This window comes from Vigna umbellata, chromosome 9 (genome assembly GCF_029865625.1).
Source record: "Vigna umbellata cultivar VRB3 chromosome 9, Vumbellata_1.0, whole genome shotgun sequence".
Lineage (NCBI taxonomy): Eukaryota > Viridiplantae > Streptophyta > Magnoliopsida > Fabales > Fabaceae > Vigna > Vigna umbellata.
The window spans coordinates 52497550-52523075 of record NC_142173.1 but is presented as its reverse complement, the minus strand read 5'-3'; the positions used below and the strand labels follow the sequence as shown (position 1 = coordinate 52523075).

At 32.4% G+C, this 25526-nt stretch overlaps 3 protein-coding genes across 5 annotated transcripts; 1 reads left to right on the top strand and 2 right to left on the bottom strand.

Annotated features, from left to right (window-relative positions):
• Positions 1-396: 396 nt before the first annotated feature.
• On the bottom strand, positions 397-8900 carry LOC148193863 (uncharacterized). 2 transcript variants are annotated; one of them, XM_088098295.1, is made up of 3 exons: positions 8105-8900; positions 6918-7115; positions 397-894 (listed from the first exon to the last, which is right to left on the bottom strand). In XM_088098295.1, the coding sequence occupies exons 1-3, from the start codon at positions 8568-8570 to the stop codon at positions 557-559; spliced, it is 1002 nt and encodes a 333-aa protein (XP_087954421.1). In that variant the 5' UTR covers positions 8571-8900; the 3' UTR covers positions 397-556. The 2 variants fall into 2 exon arrangements, with proteins under 2 accessions (XP_087954421.1, XP_087954423.1); XM_088098297.1 differs by having other exon boundaries at positions 6918-7106; positions 8105-8898.
• On the top strand, positions 8372-10970 carry LOC148193862 (uncharacterized). 2 transcript variants are annotated; one of them, XM_088098299.1, is made up of 5 exons: positions 8372-8510; positions 8907-9071; positions 9188-9213; positions 9299-10135; positions 10220-10970. In XM_088098299.1, exon 5 carries the CDS (start codon positions 10300-10302, stop codon positions 10846-10848), a length of 549 nt encoding a protein of 182 aa, XP_087954425.1. In that variant the 5' UTR covers positions 8372-8510; positions 8907-9071; positions 9188-9213; positions 9299-10135; positions 10220-10299; the 3' UTR covers positions 10849-10970. The 2 variants fall into 2 exon arrangements, with proteins under 2 accessions (XP_087954425.1, XP_087954424.1); XM_088098298.1 differs by having other exon boundaries at positions 8907-9213.
• A 7572-nt stretch (positions 10971-18542) lies between these two features.
• LOC124838583 (chlorophyll a-b binding protein CP29.1, chloroplastic-like) lies at positions 18543-20586 on the bottom strand. Its single transcript, XM_047314226.2, has 2 exons — positions 20005-20586; positions 18543-19183 (listed from the first exon to the last, which is right to left on the bottom strand). Exons 1-2 carry the CDS (start codon positions 20509-20511, stop codon positions 18818-18820), a joined length of 873 nt encoding a protein of 290 aa, XP_047170182.1. The 5' UTR covers positions 20512-20586; the 3' UTR covers positions 18543-18817.
• Between the last annotated feature and the right edge of the window lie 4940 nt (positions 20587-25526).

The following is a 25526-nucleotide window of genomic DNA, read 5'->3' as shown; positions in this document are numbered from 1 at the left end:
GAAATTTTAGAGGCTTATACATAATTATGAAAAATAATTTACAACAAATAGAAAAAATTCAAATTTATTCTTGAAGGATGTAAACTATATATTTAAGTCAATAAAAAAGTAAAATATAAGTAATAATTAATATTATTTTTATGTTATGTACATCAAAAGATAATGTGTTACATAATAGGTCTGAATATTACGATTGAACGTTTGTTGTATATGAACTGTTGTGTAGTATGTATAAGGAGAAATCACTATTTGATGTATTGTTAGAAAGAGAGTATTAAATTAAGAATTTGAAGAGATTATTCTGACTTTATTAATTATTGAATTCGTAAAAAAAAAATTATCATGAACACGTACCTTCAGTTATAATATTAATTACAATATAGTGAAAAACTAAAATGAAATAAAGGACTTGAATTTAGAGATGAAACAAATTATAATTTTAAGATATTTTTATATTTTGTTAAATACAAACCATAGACTAAATTAAAAAGCTACTAAATTCGTAGTGTCCTTATAGTTAGCATTAAAAATAACAAAGTGAAGGTGTACACAATTTCTATGATTGATCATGAGAGTTGAATTTAGGAGGTGCAGACATATTAAAAACAGAGTAAAGCAATGCCTGGGATTGGGTAATCAATTTTTCTCCCATGTCTTGAAGAATCTCTCCGTAATGTAACAACATTGCTCCATTTTGAGCCAAATGCTTAGCCCTTTCTACTTCATCCTCATTCTTTGAACTTCGATTCACCCTCTTAATCTCAAGAACATACTCTCCATCACCCACTATCTCAAGGTTAACATTCACTGCAATATCATCATTTACCAATTCTTCTTCCTTTCTCAATTTACACACTTTATTAAATAATTTATCTTCGTCCTCCATCTTCTTACCTGTACAAAACACACACAAAGTAATTAATTATTAAATTAGATAAAAATTAAAAAGTTAAAATAAAAAATATTAGGTCTATCGAGAAAAAGGTTCACTAAGAAGATAAAAACACCAATGAGATCTGAGTTTAATCATATAATGAATTCACAAACAATAAGTTAACGAGTCTTTTACATTTTATATAGTGTTCTACTTTTTTCATTTTTATTCAATATGAGACTTAAACTCACACTTCGATTCTCAAGAAAACATTTACAAATTTATTGTTTTAAAATTTTAGATTTAATATAATACCAATCCTTTATTTAAATTGTACTCGGATGTCATGTTTAATTTCTATAAATATATATATTTATTACGAAATTAAGTTGATGGATTATTCCACTCTTTCACTGACGAATCACAACTCTCAACTTTTTTTAACCGTAAGGGACCACCCAATACCGTCTAGTTTGGAGGGTTCCTATGAATGTCCTTCTTTTTTTGTTCAACCCAACAAAACCTATAAATTCCAAATTACTTCTCATTAAAATTATAATGAAAAATCATTCATTTCATTTTTCATTCAAAATTTTCTAAATTAAATGTTTCGAAGAATATTTTCAAATTCAAAAGATACCTTTTAAAATACTTAATCCAAAAAATATACAAAATACACTCCGCATTAGATGTTTTAAAAAATATTTTTAAACCTAGAAAATATCTTTCGAAACATTCTAAAATAAATGTTTTGAAAAATATTTTCAAAAATTGTCTCGTAATATTCTAAAAAAAATATTTTTATATTCATAATTGAGTTATCTAAAAATACCTTCAATAGCTAAATTAGAATATAAAAATATTTTTTGAAAATAAGTATTTCAAAAATATTTTTCAGAACACCTAATTTAGAATATTTTTTTCTTAAATGTTCTAAAAGAAATTTTTGAACTCAAAAATATCTTCTAAAAACGTATAAAAATATTTTTTGAATTAAATATTTCATAAAAAAATTTTGGATTCTTATTTTCTTTTTCCATATGCAACTTAGAAGTCCTACTCTTCTTCTTCCAAGGAGTGTACTTGCACACACTCATCTCCAGGAAGACCAATTCCAGAGGCCTTTGACAGATGGGGAGGGAGGTGCGAGAACGAAATGTGAATAGAAAATTAGGGTTAAGTTTTCTACTGTTGAGTGAAGGGTAAAATGGACATTTTCTAATTATGAAAGTGCAGAAAGAGAAATTGGGGTGAATAAAGAAGCGCCCCTACTTTGGGTGAGTTGCTGACAAGCAGGCTAAAACACTTGTATTGCCAAAAAAAAAACAATCCTTGATCTAGATATAAATACTTCAAGTGACTTTAAACTAAAATATTTAAGTCCTTGAAGTTGTGAACTATTTTCTCATATTTAGTTGTATGAGTGGTATATTAAGCAATTAAATCTTTTAAGATATAAAAAAACTGAATATGTGATCATCTATAAAATGAAGTATTAGAAGTGATAGATGTTTTAAAATAATGAAACTGGGTATTTTAATATTTAAATAATTCAATAATATAAATAGAATTTCATAAATACATTTCATTTCTTTAAACACGTACCATCGATTTAAAGTTCCTTTTCTAGATTTCATCTTCCTTCTCTCTAAATTTTCTAACACTTGAGTCACTTCTTTGACGATTAGGAAGTGTCTAAGAAATCACGACAGTGATACCTATCCATTCATCTTATCAGTTTTCTAAAAAGAGTAAGTTAGTTTTTACTCTTTTTCTAATATAGGTTCTTTCTCGCATGTGAACCAAATTTCTAATTTTATGTGAAATTCTAGCGCTCTTTGTTGTTCTTCTAGGATCATTGGTCCTAATGGTTGATTTGGATCAAATTCTGTGGTTTTTAGGCAATTTTAGAGTTCGTTGTGCTTGAAGAAACTATGGTGCGTTCTTAGAGCTTGGTAGTTCTCTTTAAGATAAGGGAAACTAGTGACTTTGTGTTGATTTTATTTTTATATGATGGATATGATTTAAGATTGGTCGTACATTTTGTTGGCTTGGTTGGAAATAGGCATATATATTTTAGTAGAAATTGTGATTTTTCATATTTGTAATTAGCTTTTGGATGTTTGATACTTTGATGGATGTTGGACTATAATGATTATGTTTGAATTGAGTTGGTTATGAAATTTTGTGGTTTCAAATGTTGGTGATGTTCATTTGAGTGAAATGTTGAGAAGGAAGTATTAAGATTATTTACATGTCAATTTTGATTTAAAATGGTGGTGAGGGGAGGGGGAGTTTTAACAAGTGAACTTGAGAAATATTGGTCTGGAAAAATGATGAGTTAGGTTTTATTGTATGGTTAATTGGAACTTATTTGAGTTGTGAATTGATAGGTTTTCTTTTAGAATGGAGTAGTAGACAATTGGTTATGTTTTGAACGATTTTTAAGTGTATTTTAGAGGTTTAGAGTAGTGAATTTTAGAAATAGTAACTTAAATATGAGCTAAAACTTGTTTATTGGAGGAGTTGATGTTTGTGGTTGAGTCATTTTGGACTTTTTTAGAACCCTAAGTAGTTTAAATATGAGCTAAAACTTGTAGAATTCAATTTTGGTCTTTAAGATGAGGTTTTAGTTGTTTTAAGTTAAAATCTTGTAAAATAGTTAAGAACTAGTTTAAGTTGGATTATACACATTTTTTTAGGTCCATAGTAGTTTAGAATCAAATCTAAAAGTATTAGAAGTTGGTAAAAGTGTTTAGGATAGGTCATGAGAGGTTAAGGGCGCAAATTATGTAGTTTTGATGCTGCATAATTCTGCAGTCTTGTTGAGCGAGTGTATCCAATGAGCGAGTAGAACTATATCTAGCTGAGCGAGTGTAATCGTTGAGCGAGGAGAACTCACTATTTCTGTATTCGCAAAGCGAGCCATGGGGCTAAGCGAGTGGGTTGCCAAACACTTTTAGTTAAGTGAGCAGATTTAGTGGCTGAACAAAAATATCAGAATTTTCAACTAAGTTTTTATATACTTCTTAAGATGTGTTCAATATATGTGATTGTTTGAATGATTGGTTTATAATACTTATTATGAAGTATGAATTGGTTTATAATATGCATTAGAAACAATATCATGTATATGATTATGTATGATATATGATGACGATGAGTTTTGTGTTCTTTTCTCTAAGATGATTTGTTAAGCATGTAAAAAGGGGTGCCATGGGAAAGACCCTTATAGATGGTTTGTGTATATATTGGTGTAGGAGCTTTGAAATGGGGGAATGTTTTTTGACTCCAATAGTTATTCGAGCTCAAGTAGAGTGGGATGGTTATGTGATGAGGAGTGGCAAATGGTCCTTAGCATCGGGTCAGATTGACCATAGGTGTTTGACAAACTAATCTTGTGTAGAGAGTTGGAGTATGTTGTTTCACCACACATGTGCAGGTTCCCTCAGTATTCAAGATTAATATATGTATCCGAAAGGTCAGGTCTAGTGTTAGAAGTGTGTATTAAGTTGTGCTTGTTATTATTGACTTGATATTAGAAATACATGTTTGTGATTTATATTCAAGTGTGAATAACTCTTTTAAAATTAGCTTACTTGTTTGCTTGTGTTTTGTTTGATTTTTTCTATGGTAATAATCACCTAATTAGTGAAGTCTCAGTTGAACATGTTTGTGATTTATATTCAAGTGTGAATAACACTTTTAAAATTAGCTTACTTGTTTGCTTGTGTTTTGTTTGATTTTTTCTTTGGTAATAATCACCTGATTAGTGAAGTCTCAGTTGAACAGGTACTGGGAATAAAGGATGTAGATGCTTAGTTTTAGTAGCTTTTGCATATATATTTTTTATGAATCTTAAGTTGAAAGTTTATATGTTATTAGAAATAGAAACCCTAGTATATAAAAATTTGATTATAGTTATAGTTTTAGATGATGATAAATCATTTATGAGTTAAATATGTTTTAGTCCCTTAAGTATCAGACGATTTTGTTTTTAGTCCCTACTCAGAACTTTGATGGTTTTTAGTCCTTATTGTTTTGAAACTCTGACTATTAGTCCTTAAAATTGGACGGTGTTAAGTTTTCGTAGAGGTGGCAAACGGCGTTGCCACGTAAAATACCAGCTGCCCTCTTCTCTTTCTGCCACGTTCTTGATTGAAATCAAATTAACAATTAGGATTCTTAATTGGGCAATTAGGGTTCTTAATTGGGGCAAAGTTAATTAGGGTTCTTAAGAAACGGTGGGTGTGATGAAACGGTGCATCACCACGCAAACAAACTAGCCTCCAAACACAAGCGTTTCTCTCTTCTTCGACCCAGACAACACCCTATCTGCAATGTTTGTCAGGTTAGTAACTGATTAAACGAACAAAACAGAAATGAAAAAGGAAACTGTTTTTTCAGATGTTTGAAATTGTTGAAGATTGATTCTTTTCTGCGTTGTCGTAGGAGAGAAGAGCCTTCAAGTTCTGTGCAGAGAGTGTGACATGTCGATTCAATCTGCGAATGATAGGTTCCTTCTCGCTGGTGTTAAACTTTCTGCTTCTTCTTCATCGCAAGAAACCCCTTCTCCTTCAAACTCCGCCCCTGATTCTCTTTTCGACGTTTCTCATAAAAAAACATTACCTTTATCTTCCACCGTCAGTAAGGTTGGTGTTGAAGCAGCGGCTTCCACCGACGCTAGCAGCATATCGGAGTATTTGATAGAGACTCTTCCTGGGTGGCAGGTTGAAGACTTTCTCATTCATATTTTGTTCCCTTTCGTTCCAGTGCTCGTGAAATTTTCTCCAATTGAAAAAATTTACTTTGCCCCAATTAAGATCCCTAATTGCCCAATTAAGAACCCTATTTGTTAATTTGATTTCAATCAAGAACGTGGCAGAAAGAGAAGAGGGCAGCTGGTATTTCACGTGGCAACGCCGTTTGCCACCTCTACAAAAACTTAACACCGTCCAATTTTAAGGACTAATAGTCAGAGTTTCAAAACAATAAGGACTAAAAACCATCAAAGTTCTGAGTTGGGACTAAAAACAAAATCGTCTGATACTTAAGGGACTAAAAACATATTTAACCCATCATTTATTTATATGTTTTTAGTCTACTAACAATTCTCGATTATGAAATTTGTGATATTTTTCTTTTAGTGTAAATGTTAATGTTATATATTGAAATGTTACATAATAAATAAATAAATAAAACAATCTCATTTTTTAAATACTTCCAAAATTATTGTAGATTTGCTTTTATATTATTTTAAAACTTAATTAGTCTTTTTTTATTTTAAATCATTGCAGTTTCTATTTTTTTTATTTTTTTAATTACATGCCAGTGTTAGCATATATCAGTATTATGACTTAAAACAAAATAAAATAATTAAAAAAAAATTAAGAATTAACATGTGTTTGCGGTTCAAAAATTAAAAATTAATTAAAAGAACCTGCTTAATTAAAACTTTTTGACTAAAATTGGACCAAAAGACTAAGTAATTTTTATTTTTCGTATTTTGATTCATTACATCTCTTAAAAGGTCATCCACGTAACTTTTCATAGTAGTTAAGAATTTAGAATAAGTCATTCCTAACTCAATTCAACGCAGGGAAACTTGTTCATAAGTTAGTAATCATCATAATAAAAGTCACTTTTAAATTAACTTGGTCCGAGAACAACTTATAGTTTCAGTAACCAAAACTCTTAATGCAACTGACTATATAACCTACCTATTCAAAACTTAATCAGATATTTCTAGATCAGTGTTTAGTGTGATTAATATAACAAATTAAAATTGATTTGTTATAAATCAAAATTAAAAATTTATATAAACAATATAAAAACTGGTCTAAAAAATAATTTATGAATAGCTTATTTCTATAGATATGAATAAGCTTAAATTCATGCTGATTTAAAAAATAATTTATGAATAGCTTAAATTCATGCAGATTTTACTTTTTTGTTCTGTTCTAGAAATCTTTAAGAAAAAGTTTTTGAAAAGAATAAGTTTATTTTACAAAGTTAAGAAAAGATATAATAAATAGAGATTTACCGTCTTCTTGCTTAATGTGTGTTTTGCTGTCAAGTTGAATGGAATTGCTATGTTGATGCGGTTCCTGATTTTGCCCTGTTTGAGTTGAATCAGTGCCAAAGAGTGCTTTGCTGAATAAGTCATCCAAATATTTTTTGATCGCTTCTGGTCCCTCGTCTTCTATGTGTTTCGGAATTATCAGCCTAGGTTCTGCATCCACTGAAATTTACTATATACATATATATAACTTTTATAGCAGAAAAATAATTCAATATATGATTTTATTATACTCACATAACTTTTACTATAATCTAATTATATTTAAAAGGACTAAATAACATATATATAAAATTTAATATTATTTTTCAGTGGTAGATTTTTATATATAAACACTGTATATGTATCCCGAAACGGCTAATTATTTTATTATTTTGAAATCAAACTCAAACGGAATGATATTTCCAATTTTTTTCATATAGTAATTTTTACTTCCAATTTGTTTCAATTATTTGATGGAACTAATAAAAAGAATCTAACTATTTTAATAAAATTATTTAATCAGTGACCCTTTTATTATTGTTGTTAATTTGTTTAAGAAATTAAACTAATTAAAAAAATAAATTTTAAAAAATTATATTATCATTCAACTATATAAAACCAAATATTTAATTAAGTAGAATAAATATTGACATATTTTGTTTTTAATATATTAAAATTTTAAATTTTAATATAAAGCTTTAATTTATATTTTGTTAATAATTAAATAATCAAATAAAATAAAAATTAATATTAATATATAATTTAATTTTTAAAAAATTATAATTTAAAATTTACAAAATAATTATTTTAAGAATTAATTATACATTAACATTAATTTTCTTCTAATAAAAACACCTAATAATTATTAAAATTTTATTTGATTAAGAAAATTTAAAATTTTATAATAAAATTATAGTTTTTTTATTACATGAAAATTAAAATGTCATTAAATAATAATATTGTAAATTTTAAATAATAATATTTTAAAATTTATAATAATTATTTTAAATTAAAATCATGATGATATTACTTTACACTGTAATAAAATCTATACCTAGCAGTAATTTTATTGCTAAAAGATAATCAACATTGAACCCATAAAAAAATAGCAATAAAACTTCTTAGACAAATAAGAACCCAAAAAATTCCAGAATTACTTATTCACGTACCCTCCTCCTTAATCTGTGTATTGCTCTCTGCTTCGATGGCATAGCTATGTGGATATGCTTCCTTATTCTGCACCGTTTCAGTAGAATCGCTTCCGAAGAGTGCGTTTTTGAATACGCTATCCAAATACTCTTTTACCGATTCTTCTCCCTGTTCCTCTACATGGCTTGGAACCGTGAATCCGTCGGAACCTTTCGGTTTGAAGTTCTCGATTGCGTTCAACGACGATGTGGCGCACGCAAAAGTGATGAACAGGAGCGTGAAGGAGATGAAGATCGGAGACGGTGAAATCGTTGACCGTGTCATGTTGATGAAGAAGTGCTGCAATTGATGAAGGAGTCTGCGTTTGGCAAAGGAATGCGTGGTTTTTATTAGTGGTTGAAAAATGGAGGAGGCGCAGTGGAAAAGGTAAAGTCTATTTACAATATTGTAAGCAGCAACTACCAAGAAAATGGTTTTAAATTGCATTGTTCAACTGCTCCAATTAAATGTTTATTTTAATCTTCATTCACATTCTAATATGAAGGAAATAGGAAACCTAAAATCATATTTTCTAGATTATATTTTATATACGAAAACATTTATTTAACAACGGATGTTTGCCAACTATTTGACAACCCATGTGGCGGTTTTGGATTGGTCGAATTTAAAAAAAAAATAGTGATACAATTGATCGAAAGGGAAATTTACGAAATTTCGTTTTGTGCTTTCCCGATTCTTCTTTCATTCGCAGTTATTCTCTGTCATCTCTTGCGTTTTCTCATCTCTCGCGTTCTCTCATCTCTCGTTCTCTCATCTCTCTAGTTATCTCAATTCTCCTGTGTTCAAACCCTACTGCTTCACTTTCTAGTGGAAGGTTGGTATTGTGCCTTCTCGGTGTTTTGGACCTCCGTGTTGTGCAATATTGAAGCTGTCTTCGACGTCCCTGTCGAGCATTGGTATTATGCCTTCTCGCTGTCGTGTTTTTTAGTAAGTAGAACTGCGCGAACGTTAACCATGTTTTCCAGCATAGTCGTTTTTGTGTTTCGCTAACCCTAACCATCTTGTCATTGTGGATTGTTGTTTTGTTTATCTTATAACTACAGGTCCAATGGCAGCCCAAAAAGGAAATGTAAGATGAAATGTAATTTTTTTTATAGATGATGTGTTATCCTCTGAATTTTAGTTAATAATCATGTTTTGTTAATTTTGTGTAGTGGTGCCTTCGTACCTCGATGGATTCATCCACCATTGTTGAAATGAATCGCTTACTAGGAAAGGGTCATGCAGAGCGCATTAGGATGACTCCATTTAGGTGGTGTTTGCATATTCTGAGCCCTTTGGAGGTCAATTTGAAATTATTGAAGGTGATGGTGTGTCGCTAGGCTGGGCACGATGTTAGTTTTAGAGTTAGTCAACAATTGGTCCCATTTACGGTTTTTGATGCGTTCATGAGCACAGATTTAGAAAAAGGTGGTTTAGACATCCCTTTTGATGAATCAGTAGTTGGATTGGTTGGTCAAATGTTCAATCCAAAAACCACTACTTTGAAGGAGTTGATTGACATGTTTAATGTGATTGTCCAGGATCAAAACATTGAGGTTGATGTAGTATGTAGGTTATATATATTAGTGTGTTTGGTTGCATTTTATTTTCCTAGGAAGTTTGTCTATGTTTCTAACATGCCTTGTCCAGTGTTAGATGACTTAGACAATTTGTGTCTATACGATTGGGGCACCGGTGTACATAAACATATTGTACATAATTTAAATAAATGTATGAAGAAAATAATGTCGGGACTTATCGCCCAGTCATTGAGTCTTAGTGGCAATGTGGTCGTGTTGCAGGTAACATGATTTATAATTGTTTAAGTCAATGGAATGGACAACATTGTAAAATATGAGTCACTATTTATTTTGATATTGTAGGCTTGGGCGGTTGAAAGACTTTCTTTGCATGGTCATGCCTCTCACGGGAGGTTCCCGCGCATATTGCGATGGTTCCCATATAACTCAAGGACCAAAAAAATTGAACATATCTTTCAAACCGGAGATGTAAGTCTTTCAACTTTTGTTATATGTTTTTTTTAATTATTGATGGTCGTATTTCCCTAATTTTGTTGTTTGTGTTTGGTATAGTTAAATCTCGAGTGGTATGTAAGTAAGCAAGATCTTCAATTGCCCAAAATCCATGCTACTTTCCACATGGATGACGAGGGATGGGTGAAGGATCGTTGGCTGAACGATGCAGGGTTGAGGAAGCAGATGATAAAAGCTCCGATGACGACACTTGGGAAGCAAGTGCTGAGGAGAGAATGAGGAAAAATAATCAAAATATCATAACATTGAATGTCAAGATTGGAGTTCGTACGAGGGAGTTAATTGAAATTTGTCAAACTCCAATCTTTAATGAAGAAGCTCCATGTGGTAATGATGAAGAAGTTGGTGGTAGAGGTCATGAAGCACCTACAGGTGGAGGTGATGATGGATTTGATGAAGAAGCTATTGGTGGAGCTGTTGAAGACCATGCAGGTGCATTTAATGAACAACCAGGGGATGACGAACCTAAGTATGAAGATGAGAAAGTTTCAGCATCTCATCATCCAAGTGTTTGTATTGAAATTGATGATGATGGTGATGATGATGAAGGGGAGGTGATACCATTGGCGATCCCCCCTTTGCGTAGTTTTGTTGGTGATCCAACCACTACTGTCGATGTTGACCAATTGTACTATGCAGTCAGCGTAAGAGACAGTGTACACAAGTAATTGATGAAAATTGTATTTGTCATTGGTGAAAGGTGATTGTTTCTGATTGAATAATATTTATTTTTTAGGGTTGTATGTGAAATAATTGGGTAGAGCTTGAGCACAACTTCATGTTATACTTTAGCGCCAACCAAATACGTTGATAACATGGTAACTATTATGTGACATTGCTTTATGTTTAATGTTGGTGGTTATGTTAATAATTTCTACAATTTTCATTGCGTAGGTGGTGTTATTTGCTAGTACAATTTTTATGTACTTTGAGAAAAGGTTGTCCGGTGTTGTTAAGAGGATTCATTTCAGTCCATTATACGCGGTAAATAAAATTTGTTATGATATCATATATTTGAAGGTACAAATTATGTGTAAGGCATTGTGGATTGATGAATTTGAAATTGTCCACAACACCATATTCCTATTGATTATAGGAGACGTCCACAAAATCGTCATGTGTTTACTCTTCATAATTACAACACCTATTTGCATTCTGATCATTTTGGAGTTGGAGACATTGTCACAGCTGACTTTGTGAGTTAGGTTTAATTTCTAATGACAATGTTTGCCCAATTTTATATTTTCATGTATTGACATTTGGTTTTCTTTGTTTGTAGTTGTTTTCTCCATTTGTCCATGATGATCATTCGTGGTGTTATTCAGTGAAACTTAGTACATTATAAATATTTTTGATTGACTCATTGGGGAGGGGTATCAGAGACCGGAAAAGGATTAACACAACTATTGTAAGATTGCACAATTTATGTTTAAAAATAAATTGCTTATTGTCATTTAACCGTGTATTGTTTAACTTGTTATTGTATTTCTTATTTGGTAGGCTGAAAATCTTCAACGATTTTTTTGCATCTTGTACAATAGACCGAAAGGGAGTATTGGACCTTTGTCTGTTCAACAAGCAAATATTTCATCCCAACCAAAGTTGTAAGTTGTTATAACCATTATCTTTAAATATTTGGTGTTGTCATTAATGTAGGTTGTGAGAACTGTTATATGTTATGGTTGTATTGTTTCAGACATGATTGTGGAGTTATAATGTTAAAAGCAATGAAAATTTGCGATGGAGAGGACAAATACAACGGAAAAAGCATGCCTCAATATACGAATGTAAGTATCATTATGATTGTTAGAAATATTTGATGATTGTGTTAATTTCTAAAGTGAAAAATGTTGGTTTCAGGAGGAGTTGCTTGGAATTAAAAATAAATATGTATGTGAATGAATCCTCAACAACGAGAAAATTAGAAGAATGGAAGCGCTGGAGGAATATGGAATGTTGTAGGATTGTTTCCATTTGTAGAAATTTTGTTTGTATTTAGAGGAAGATGATTTTTTTCCAATAATATTGTTATATGTACAGATTGTAACAAACAATGTTTATATATGTACATATTGTTATTGCAATAAGATGATAGCTTTCATGATTACTTGATGTGAAATGTATTTTTTTTTACGTTGTGTGTGTTTTGATGACAAAGGAACGCGCAATATTAATAAGTCTTTTAAATTAAGTCAATGGTTTACCAAGTTAAGTGAACTCGTGAAACTTGTGGAGGAAGAAACACAGAAGTAATCGATTACAAGTGCCTGGTAAACGATTACACGAGTAAAATGTGTGTTGTGTACACCCACTTACACTGCAGAAGCCAACTATGGTAACTTGGGTGACCATGATCAAATTTTGTTAATTTCTTACATAAATCCAGTGGTTTTGACTTGATTTTGTTGTTTAAGTGTGAGTAGATGCTAGAAAGTCATGTTTGGGAACCCCATGATGGATGAAAAGAACAATGTTTATGAGATGAGCAACTTAGGTGAAGTTTTGAGACTTGTGCAGGGAAAACACATTGGTAATCGTTTACAACTGGCTGGTAAACGATTACGCAAACAAAATCTTGATTTTGTACAGAATCTTGAACAGCAGTAGCCAGCTGTGGTAACCTAGGTGATCGTTTACCACAGCTGGCTCCTGTAGTTCAAGATTCTATACAAAATCAAGATTATGTTCGCGTAATCGTTTACCAGGAAGTTGTAAACGATTACCAAGGTGCTTTTCCTTTCACAAGTGTGAGGACTTCACCTAAGTTTCTCATCTCACAAACAATGTTCCTTTCCTCCATCAAGGGGTCACCAAACATGACTTCTCAGCCTCTACTCACACTTAAACACCAAAATCAAGTCAAGACCACTGGACTTATGTAACAAAGTTACAAATTTTGACAATGGTCACCCAGGTTATCACAGCTGGCTCCTGCAGTTCAAGATTCCTTACAAAATCAAGATTATGTTCGCGTAATCGTTTACCAGGCAGTTGTAAATGATTACCAGTGTGTTTTCCCTGCACAAGTCTCAGAAATTCATTACAAACGCGAGTTATTGCGGACATGTAAAGTAATATTAATCATTTAAGAAAGTTGATTGAAGAGAAAAATGAAGATAAGGGTCTAGAGTTTGGGGAGGCATCATATTGGAGAAGTGAAGATCGTTGTCAAAGTACGTCGGTTGAACATCAGCAACAAAAAATGAAGGTTGTTGTCTTCCTTGCCTCCCATAACCAACCATCGTAGTCAAATCTCTTAACTCCTTATTCATTTCAATCATTCTCCTTTAGTTGCTTTTATTATCTTCATCAGAAGTTCTTCCCAATCTCATCTGCACCATGTTGTGGTATTGCCCCTTCATCCAAATTAAGGGTTGCACGAATCATTGGGTTCCCACGGTCCTCCTCGCACATAAATCACTCCCAACATATCTATCAACATCCAAATATAATAAGTAATCAATCAAAAACAATAAACAAAAGCATGTCAAACTATTGAAGTAATTGTACACACACGTATGAACTAACTTACATCCTTTTTCGGAAACAACTCTTCTATTTTCTTTGACCTCAACTTAAGCGATGACCAATTTATTATTCTGGGGAACACAATTTCATGTTCAACATCCACTAAACCCAAACGTTCAACGACCCAAAGCTACAAAACACAAATAACCCAAAATAAAGAACAAATAATTATCAATTTCTAAACAAAAAAGTCAAATAAAATATATTTCTTACCTACAACACTGCAACATTGCCACTAATCCCTACAAAGTCCTTTATGTCACGCTCCCTTATCATCATTGAACCCTTTGTTAAACTATTAATCACTTATGTATGCACAACTTTTGCCCAATCATATTGATACAAACTATCAATGTTATCTAATACTCTAAATGGCATGTTACTAACTACCTTTGATTTTCTAGGAAAGTAAAAAACAATAAAACAAAGTAAAATATAAAAATGACATACACAATCCACATCCGACTCATTATTTCATATTAACTATTTTATCCTATTTACAACTTCTTTTGGACTAAATGATTTTGAAGAAAATTGCTCACAAATGACACCATTAACATTATCATCAAAATTCACATCTAATCCCCCAACTCCAAGGCCTAGACCCATGCAAACATCTATAACTGTAAAAGGTACCATTTTTTGTTTCAAAATGAAGCATTTATTGCGGCTAACCCACCGGTCACCATTTCCTATAACAAAGGAGTGCATAAGTCAATCGGCTTGTTCATATAAACACACCACTTGAATGGAGTTTGACCAATACGTGTCTGATCAATTTCTCTTAGTATAGTATTAATCTGGACTATGGCTTTGGTCTCACACCACACCTGCAATCGAAACTACATATTAATTTCAACAAAAACAACCATTAACCAACATTATTTAAACGAACATTTACATTTTCAATAAATCACATTTACTTACATTGGTACGACTTTCTTCAAAACTGCAATCCGTCACTGTAAAACGAAACATCAAGAATACTTAACTCAAAATAACTCAACTATAACCACTAATCCAAAAATTTGAAACTTTGAACCAAAGAAGCCACCCAAAAAAAAAAAGCGACCCAAAATTCACAATTGATGGTTATAAACGAGTGATTCCATTAAGACCAACTAAGCTCTCGTAATGAAACAATGATAAAAGTTTCTCACGGTTGCTGCAATACAAATAAATCAGAATAACAACCATACAACACAATATTCACTAAATGGTACAAAAATTAAAAAACAACTTATACACATCGAACCAAGGGAAATGAGTCACAAAACGAAGGGCACAACGGTGGAACGACAAACGTTTCGGTGGCCTGGGCTCCTTCAAAACGGCAGAATAGCGCCGAAAAGTGCTCCGATGAATAGTGAACAACGACGGCTCAAAAGAACGGTGAACGGTGGCGACTCCGATGAACGGTAAAACACGGGGGGCTCTGATGAACGCTGGAAAGTCACTCAACCTCTTCACGGCACGCTTCTCCTGAGTCCTTCTCTCTAGGGTTTTCTCAATCCTAAATGTAACTTCTGATTTTGAATTCCAAAAGTGAAACCCGCCACTTCAAACCCCTCTAGCACATCATTTACACGTCATTTTTCTTTTCTTTTTTAATTGACAAATCAGTCACAACATGACACGTGGCGGTGTCAAAAGTTTGTCATTTTTGGGTATCAAAGTATCATTATCCTATTTTAAAACCTTGATCAAGTCTTAAATAGCTCTGCCGAAGCAACTAACATGTCAACAATAATTCTTTCACTTTTAGTTTATAGTAACGAGTAAACTCTTACATTCCACCACACAAGGATAATGAATTACACTTGTACCACTCACATACTACATGTTGGCACGTCGTTAAAATGTTACGTGTAATTTATAAAACATTTACTAATTTAAAATATAAATTTTTTTATATTATCACAAAATGTTAAACTTATAATAATTTTATTTAATTATTGTATTGAAATTAAAATCATACTAAACTAACATTATTCTAATTGCACAACTTAAAATATTGTTTGAAAATTATAAACTAAAATAAATTATTGTGTCAAATATAGTTTGAAAATCTTTTTAAGATTTTTCTATGTGCCTCCTCGCTCTAGACATCGTTAACATCATTTGTAATATCATATGCTTCTATATCATAATACAAGTTATACGATTATCACATAAAAACAAACAAATAAGTGAGCTAACCAAAAAACAATACAAAATAATAAACCATAATCATACTCACCTACGCTACTCAAAACATCAATTCCAACCCAAGAAGTCAACCACATTTGCATTACATGAAAACACATTACCATTAGGTAATACCAAGCACTACCTCATTTGCATTACGAGCAAAACATCATTCCCTTCCCCGCTACCTCACACAAGTGAGAAGGTGCAGCACTCGAACCTTTCATTTTCCCCGACTCTCACAGCCTCAAGCAAAAAGCAACATAACAAGGCTTTACAATTATAGAAAGAAAACATAACAATCAAACGTGTCTTCCAGCTTCACACTGAATAGACAATCACCTCACCCCGAAAATAGTTCAACCAACAACAAACAACATAGTCATGGTCAAATAGAACTCATCAATCAATCACACAGCTCGGTAACAAAACAAACAACATGGCCAACATCACATACCACTCAACAAACATCATGAATAGCTCAACCAAGGTAAAAAACCTCAAGGTCGACTTCCAAAACACATAGGCCGAGGGAATGAACATCATAGTTTTAACGCAATAGCATGGCTAAAGGAAAAATTAATGCAATTTTAGTGAAAATAGCACGATTTCCAATGAAAAACAGTATAGTTCGACGAACACAATATAATTAGTTAATTAACAAACTTGGTTCATGAATAGTTACCATGTATCAAACAAATAGAAGCTCGACATATACCTGGACACCTCGTCATAAACCAAAACAAGCCAATTTGGAAGAAAAGAACAACACACTCAACAAACTAGAATAATTAATGTGTAATAGGAAGAAAACAATATACCATACAAAATTCTCAGTCTTGTAAGAACATTTTGACGCCCATCATTGGACCGAGAAGACTTTTAATCCTAATGATGATCATAAGGAACATGATGAGTAATGGAGTAGTAGTTGAAGAAATAGATGAGTAGTTAGATCCCATGGTAGTGGTTCAAGAACTTAGGAGAGAATTGGAAACTTTAAAAACAAAAAGTGTTAAAGATTTGAATGCCCCCAAGGCTAAGAATTCTCAGATGAGGCAACGAGTAAACAACCCAAGGCAGTAATTGCCCAAAATCATACAACAGGGGCCCGACGAAGCCCCGACGATGAAGACAAGAGAGCGAACGACCTAAGAAAGTAGTTGTGGGGCCACTCGAGAATATTTACCTTCTGTGTTGACACTAGCTAACTTGTCTCAGTCTCGACACTTATTAACTAAAGGGATCATGGAAACTCCCCTACCATACAATTGGAGAATGTCGTCTTTTAAAAAATGTGATGAGTCCACTGACATAAATGAGCACATTAGCACCTTTGTACTCTGTACATGACACCATCAAGTATTCCCCACATCCCTCAAAGGAATAACACTTGTTTGGTTCACACAGTTGCTGCCCAAATCAATCAATTGCTTTGTTATGATCATCTCGAAGTTTAGGGCATAATTTGTCACAAGTAGACCCTATCACTTGCCATCCATCACACTTGTTTACATATATCAAGGTAAAGATGAGTCTCTAAGAACATTCATGGATTACTTTAGCAAAGTGCCTTAGAGATCTAAAACCTAAACCTCGAGGTGGCCATGCACTATATGGTAATCGTGTTAAAGCTAAACCTATTTTTAGATAACTTATGCAAAAAGCTGACATTGAACCTTCAAAAACAAGTAAGGTAAGAGGAAGTGACTAACAAAAAGAAAATTGAAAATAGGGGAACATGGAAACTACAATTTGACTCCTGATCGTCCAAGGATCTGACAAGAGGACCTCAGTTCACAAATTACACCTCATTTAACATAATTTGTTTGTGCGTTCTAGATGAAACACTTAGCATTGAACTTCTACCTACCCGTAGTTTTCTGTAGTTTATTATTCTAAGTTGCTTTTATAAAAAAACTAAATTGTTTGATCTTTAATAATAATCTTTGTGTGATTACATAATAAATTGATAAAGTAGTGTTTTTGTTATTATTATGATTTATCTTGATTATAAAATTGATCAAACTTAAAATATAATTGTTAAGTAATATTACTACAAAATTTAGTGTTAGAATTTTAACATGTTAGATTTTATATTTTAGTCCGTTAAAATATTTGATTCAAAAATAATATATTGTTATTTTTAGAGTGCGACAAAAAAAAATTGAAAATCCTAATTATGGATACATTAATAGGAATAAAAATGTTGTATATAATGATATTAATAAAATGTTCAACTAGTTTTTCAACTAGTTTTTTCTTCACTATAGTTCAAAAATCAATTTTCCCAAAACTAAATTCTAAATTAAAAAAATTGATTATAGGTAATTTTTCAATTCATGTATACATTTAAGTGGAAAAAAAACATCAAGTTATAAACTTTACCTTAATAAAAAGTGAAAGAGAATCCCATCAAGAAATCAGTATTATCAGTGAAATATCATTAATCAATTTTATCGATTGTTCAATCCACAATTAATCCAAATAGATGAAACCATACTATTTCATATATTAAGCTGTTGTGTAATGTAATCAAAACGCAGTATTAGATGCAATAAATTTTGTCAATTGCCTCTTTAACACTTAAAAACCATTGTCACAAACTTTAGTAAGGTAGTGGTTATCCAGAATCAAAGTCAAGAAATGAATAAATTAAAATCTGCAATATATCCTGAAACCAATTTCCTGCCCTTACCTTGCATGGTGATCTCAATTTTATCAGTACTTTTGGCCCTCCATCGTTCTTAATTAACAGTAACAGGAGAATAGCACTTTATGATGAAGCAGAAGAACTCTACTAAGCCTCTCCAATTCAAGTTACCAGTTTCACAAGTAGCAGCTATAAGTGAAATGTTTGATTAATTACAATCCAAAGCCGAAAGACGTTTACAATTTAGCCACGAGGCACAAGACTTTTTCTTAAGAAGACGAGGAGAAGGTGTCAATGATGGTTGTGTGAAGTGGGTCACTCAAGTGGGTAGCCCAGTTGTTGAGTGGGCCCTTGCCAGTGGCAGCAGCTTGGACTGCAAAGCCCAAGAAGCCCACCATGGCAAGACGTGCGTGCTTGATCTCTGCCAATTGAAGAGTGGCTTTCTTCTCTGGGTCTGAGGCCAAACCAAGAGGGTCGAAGTAGCTCCCACCTGGGTACAGTCTCTTTTCTGGGTCAAGCTCTGCATTCCTCTGGAACTCTATGTACCCAATTACCAGAACCTCGATCCAAATCAATGTGGTGATTGAGAACGGAAGTGGTTGCCCAAGGTATGATGATCCTTCTACTAGCTCCACCTTAAAACCAAACCATGAAGAACTGTCTTTCATTTTTCTCGTTCAGAAACTAAAAATAACACCAAAACCATGCACAAACATTCCAAATTGTTGAATATCATTCTCTCATCTTACTTTTTATCATCATTCTTTGTAAGCAAGTAAACAAAATTATCATAATGAATTTCTATTACTTCTCTCTTGTCACGAAACATTACATTAATTACAGCAAAACCTCTATCAACACTTTAATGTCAATCGATTTTCAAGAACTCGTTTTCTACTGATCGAAATTCATGCTTAATTCTTAATCTAGAAAATTCACACGAATTACAATGAATAACAAATGTTTTAGATCTAAATATGATAAGGTTCTGTGATTTATGCGACCAACATCATAAGAGTAATGTGCGTAATATCATGCTCCGGATAAACTTGTCTGGATATAGTTTTAAGTAAAATACAAGTCATGTAAATTAAAATTAACTTGGGGAAATCCTTTTATATTTATATATAGATTAATTTTAATTTACAAAGAAATTCAATATACTTCTTAAAAATATTATGAAAACACTTGCCATAACTTTTGCTTCTAAAAATAAGAAATAAAAAATTAAAATGAGTTTTCTCGTAAATTATTTTACTAATTCTGTATTCGTATTTGTATACTTTTATGGTTAATTTTTTATGAATTAATTTTAGCAAGATCATTTAATTTCTCTGTTTCTATTTTTTATTTTCATACTCAAGGTGCTTGTGAAGAATTTTCTAGCAAAGATCCACTAGAAGTGCATAAGGAAATGATTGATACGTGGTGAAGAAGCAACAGCAGAGAATCGTACCTTGCCGGCGTCCTGCCACGTGACACCGGTGAGCCACTCGACGGAGAGGGCTCCGAGCGTGGCGAGCATGGCCCAGCGTCCATGGATGAGCTCGCACTCGCGGAACCTCTGGAGGCCGAAGACCTCGCTGTAGGGCTGGAACGGCGTCGACTTCACGTCCGCTGCTTCTGTCCTGGTTCCGATGATGATCCCGGCCTCGTTCTTGGCCAGGTTCTGGTCCAGCGAGTCCAGTTCAAACTGCAAATACTCCGCGGGCTTCCCGAGCCCGAACGGGTCGAACCCGTAGTCACCGACAAGGCTCCCGTCCAGCCACTCCGGTGCCTTCGCGCCGGGGTACCACAACGGCCTGTCCGTGCCTGGACCCTTCGACACCTTCTTGGGCGCGGCCTTCTTCTTCGACCCGAACCCGAATCGTGCCTGGATCCGCCCTGACCCGGAATGCGCGTCCAGGAGGCGCGTCCCCATGAATGAGGACGTTGCCGCTGCCGTAGCCGTTGCGGTGGCCATGAGTTTGTGCTAACGTGCGCGGTGGTGAGAAGTTGTGGTGCTTGGTAGAGTTAGTGGTTGGTGTGAGAGAGAGGGATGGGAGATATATTTGATGAGAGGTGGGAGATTGGATAATCCGCGAGTGGGGATTTTGAAGCGTTGGATCCTGGAGAGTATCCATCTAACGGAGGAGATTAGGGTTGCACTTATCGTAATGTTTATCTGCAGGTGCTGACGTGGACTCTGTTTGTGGACCCGCTAAGGTTCCTGATTGTGATCGCTGTACGTGGAAATTTGTGGTGCTGGTTCGATGCTGGGTGGCTCCGATTGTGGATTTGGACAAAAAATCTAATGCCTTTTTTCCGTTTTTTCCAGGGTTTATTCTCAGTTAATCTATTTGGTGTTTCGAAAATTAAAGGGTTAAATATGTATTTAGTCCCTAAACTATTGACCGTTTCTGGTTTTCGTCCCTCTTCCAAAGTAAGGTACAATTTAGTCTTCGATCTTTAAAAAACGTTCGTTTTAGTCGAAAAAACGAACGTTTTGAGGACTAAAACGAGACTAAAAACAAAATTTTGAGGACTAAAACGAATGTTTTTCTAAAGAATGAGGACCAAATTGTACCTTACTTTGGAAGAGGGACGAAAACCAGAAACGGCCAATAGTTTAGAGACTAAAAACATATTTAACCCAAAATTAAAAGAAAAAATGTACCTTTACAGTGCTTGATATTTTTTTAACATATGCACAGATCTAATCATTATTTTTAATAATTTTTTAACTTATTATTTTATTGATACGTATACTTTAAATAGATTAATCACAAATTGTTATATAAATAATTATAAAAAAATTGTAAAAAAAATTGTTAAAAAAATATTTTCTCTTGTAAGACTATCTTACAAGATAGCTAGCTGTAGTGTAATATTTTCTCGTAAATGTTCCCCTGAAGTCTCAAAGTGATCACTTGTGAGGTGATTTGGCAATGGTGTTGGTGGAGGCGCAAGGGTGAATGATAATGGTTGTCTCCAAACATACTTTTGGTTCATCTACTTAACCATTATCTTATCTGTTTTCTCAGTTTTTTTCATCAGACTCATTGATCATGTCAACAATAACAAAAGGCTTAATTACCTACTTAGTCTCCATGTTAAGAGGTGAATTGCTGTTTAGTACCCGGTTTTAAAAGTGTAGACATTAGGTCCCAAAGTTGTGAAAATTGTATCAATTGAGTCCCTTCCGTTAAGTGGATAATAACGGAGTTAACTTTCGTCTCACGTGGCAAAGAATCTGCGTTTTTTATTCTCTCTCTTCTGCTTTTTCTGAAATCTCTCCAACTTTTTCTCTCTTCTTCTCTGTCTCTGCATCATGCATCTCTCTCTCTATATTCTTACGTTTAAACTCTTTTTAATAAATTCTACGATATTATTGCAGCATTAATAACTTTAATTCATGCATTTAACCATGCGGGTCTACCTTCATTCATTGAAAACAGCAGAAAACAAAGTAGAAAAAAACAGACCACAGAATCATCTTCATCATTCAACTCTTCCAACAACCTATTTTTCATCATTTAGTTTTCTTCAACAACTCATTTTTCATCATTCAATTAACCTATATAAACATTTTAAAAAAACATCAATTGATAAAAAATAATTACATCAATTTTGATATGAATTTTATATACTAAAAACTATTAATAAATAAACTAGTTTCTATTCATTATTCACCTTAAAATTATTTTTAGTCATCACGAAACAGAAAACCAACCCATATTATCCCTCTTCCACTACGACCCAACACATTGAACATTACAGAGGAGCCACAGAGCAATTATAAACAGGGAGCAAGATAGGGAGAAGAGGGAGTCGCAGTGGTCGCAACGTCGGCGAATGGCGGTGGCATCCCGAGCTGAAGGCGTTGGGGGAAGTAGAAACCCTTGTTCGTTGGCGAAGGGAGATGAATGGCGCAGCTGTTGTGCTGGTGACCAGGCGTGGAGAGAACCCTAGCGTTGGTCTCGTGCATGATTGTGTCGCCAGCGCTGGTTGCAAGCGTGATTAAAGAAGGCACTTGGAGACGATGAAGATGAGGATGGTGCCACACAATTTAACAACGAAGAATGCATGAAATGGTTAAACGGTAAACCAAAAGAATCTGTTGTTTATGTTTGTTTTGGGTCTATGGCAGTACTGGAGGAAGAGCAAATAAAGGAAATAGCTTATGGTTTGAGGGACAGTGAAAGTTACTTTGTGTGGACGATGAGGGCCTCGGTAGAAAATAAGCTGCCAAAAGATTTTGAAAAGAGGTCAGAGAAGGATTTTGAAAAGAGGTCAGAAAAGTTGGAGAGATTTCAGGAAAAGGCAGAAGAGAGAGAATAAAAAACGCATATTCCTTTGCCACGTGAGATGAAAGTTAACTCCGTTATTATCCACTTAACGGAAGGGACTCAATTGATACAATTTTCACAACTTTGGGACCTAATGTCTACACTTTTAAAACCGGGTACTAAACAACAATTCACCTCTTAACATGGGGACTAAGTAGGTAATTAAGCCATAACAAAATTAGACTTGAGTGTGATTTTAATAATAAATTCAAAAAATAAATGTTTTTATTGTTAAATTTAGAGATAAATTAGAATTCAATCATATATCAAACTTTGATATAGTCAAATAGTTGGATCCGATATGACTTGTACTTCAAATAATAATCTAAAATACTGTTTAATATGTAAAATAAAATTATTATAATAATGGTATTTATTCATTTTTAAGATTTGAGAATAAAAATGTTGATATATAAACGAATTTTAATTTTTTTTTTAAGTTTAGATTCTAAAAATATATTTAATAATAAATTTAAACATTTAAGTTTTTATGTAAATTTTACAGTAGATCATAATTTAAATAGATTTTCAAAAAATAACAAATTAACTTCTGGGGAATTTAACAAAAGAAACACGGATATAGAACACAAATAAAGATTAGAAAAATAAAAAATAAAAGATGGATTCACAAATATTCATATAATTTCTTTTATAATAATTTTTAAAAGTTAATATCGAAATTTAAACAATTAAATAGTTCAATTAATTAATTTAATCAAACAAATATTATTTAACTAGAAATGTATAAAAAAATCATCTAAATTTAATTTAATCAAATTATCCAATCAAAATTCATTCTATCCACAATTTAATTTCTAAACTCTGAATGTAATTTAATATCATAAAGTGCAAATTCTAAATTAGAGAAAAGAAATATAAATTTTATAATATTAAGTTATCGGTACAAAACTAATTTAAATTACATTGCCTTAATTTTATAAATTGTTGTTATGATTATTTTATTGGTAGTTTACCTCATACGCGTTTGTGTTTGTGAATGAAATTATCGATAATGATGATCGTATAGTATCTTATACGTGAGCAGATAATGTTATAGATGTTTCAAGCGTGGAGTAGTTGACTCGAGAGAGAGGATGTTGACTCGAGAGAGAAGATATGAAATAACTTTTGGATTCATTTAAAGCTATTTTTGTTTTACAAGTTAAGACAATATAACTAAACTATTTTCTTCCTTATTTTAATACTTGAAATAATGTAATTGGATAAAGTTTTCTTTAAATAGGTTTTCGCACTAGGATAAATCTTGAATTTTACCAACTTATAATAACCCATAATATATCAGAAATCGGGATGTTACAAAACTTAATTTATTACTATTGAAAGGAAATGAATAAAAAAGTGAAAATAAAGAATATGTAAATTGCATTCATTATACAATAAATTTATAAATGTGAGTATAAAATGTGTCATCAATATCCTCTTGGTTGTTGTTGGCTTTCTTCAAACCTTATTTGATATTGAGATTGATTCTTTCTATGGTTGAAAATTAAGAAATAGATGTAGGATCTCTTCGGTCTAAACTTGTATAAATCTTTTGTGTAATTCTTTCTCTTACTGTATCTCTCTAATTATGTTATTTCCATCAATTTAACTACATTTTGGCTTTTAAAATTGAAAGTGTTATAAAAAATTTCAAGAAAGAGATTTTTTTTCAGAAAAGGTTTTAAAACTAATTCACCCCTCTTGATTTAACAAGTGATCTATTTTTTTTCTTTCACACAAGAGCAAGGAAAACACAACCAAAAGGAAACATGGTCTCAATTTTGATCCAACTAGAGAATTTCTTTTATTTGGATTTTGGAGTTTAAATTTTTGCTTAATGAATATTTAAATTCTTGGTGAGTAATACAAGGTAATTAGGTTAAATTTCCATTTAATTTTAGAAGCATTTGAATTAAACATAGATTTAAGTTAGGTGACACTTTTGGCTCTAAAATAACCACTTATTTTTGTTATAATAAACTCTGAATGATATTGAATGAAAGTTTAAATTCTAGAGCATTTTCTAAAGTTTTTTTTTGATAAAAAGAGAGTTTACTTTGCTTGGATCCTATCTTATTTCATATAAAATGATGACTCATTTCAACACTTATCTTATATTCAAGTAAAGAAAAGCCTTAAGCACCTATTGGCTACCTTAGGTTCCCATTAGACATGGTTGAATTTATAACTAGTCAAAGATCAATCATAATCCAACCAATAACCCCAATTTTAGAACTTCTTACACTTGTAGCACGCCCATTGACATTCCCTTTTTAATCTTCTTTAAGCTTTCACCATTTAACATCCAAAAGAGCCATTGTTTGTTCTTTTTCATACTTTCTTGTTTTACATTTAAATTTGTTAAGTCCAAAAATGTCTTGCTCATTAGTCTTTAGATATATTTTCTTATAACCATTCCATTTTCTACTCCAACTTAGAGGAGACACCTAAGGAAGTGTAGGATAATGATAATAAAAGATAGTTGTTTTCAACGTGTTATTTAAAATGTACATTATAGTGTTTGTAATAACTTCGTTAGTTTAATAATAACGTTTATTGCGGAAAGTTCTTGTATGAAGAAATAAAAACACAACTGCAGGTTATATAAGAGAAGCATTTAGACAAGAGAGAAATAACAAATGCACAT

What these genes read in the sequence shown, in the direction of transcription:
- LOC148193863 (XM_088098295.1), bottom strand. Translation starts at nt 8,570, where the DNA reads ATGCAATTTAAAACCATTTTCTTGGTAGTTGCTGCTTACAATATTGTA. An exon ending in TACACAGATTAAGGAGGAGG is followed by an intron (nt 7,116 to 8,104) that starts GTACGTGAATAA and finishes AGTAAATTTCAG; the next exon opens with TGGATGCAGAACCTAGGCTG. An exon ending in ACACATTAAGCAAGAAGACG is followed by an intron (nt 895 to 6,917) that starts GTAAATCTCTAT and finishes TGTTTTGTACAG; the next exon opens with GTAAGAAGATGGAGGACGAA.
- LOC148193862 (XM_088098299.1), top strand. Translation starts at nt 10,300, where the DNA reads ATGGGTGAAGGATCGTTGGCTGAACGATGCAGGGTTGAGGAAGCAGAT.
- LOC124838583 (XM_047314226.2), bottom strand. Translation starts at nt 20,511, where the DNA reads ATGGCCACCGCAACGGCTACGGCAGCGGCAACGTCCTCATTCATGGGG. An exon ending in CGTGGCAGGACGCCGGCAAG is followed by an intron (nt 19,184 to 20,004) that starts GTACGATTCTCT and finishes TTTGGTTTTAAG; the next exon opens with GTGGAGCTAGTAGAAGGATC.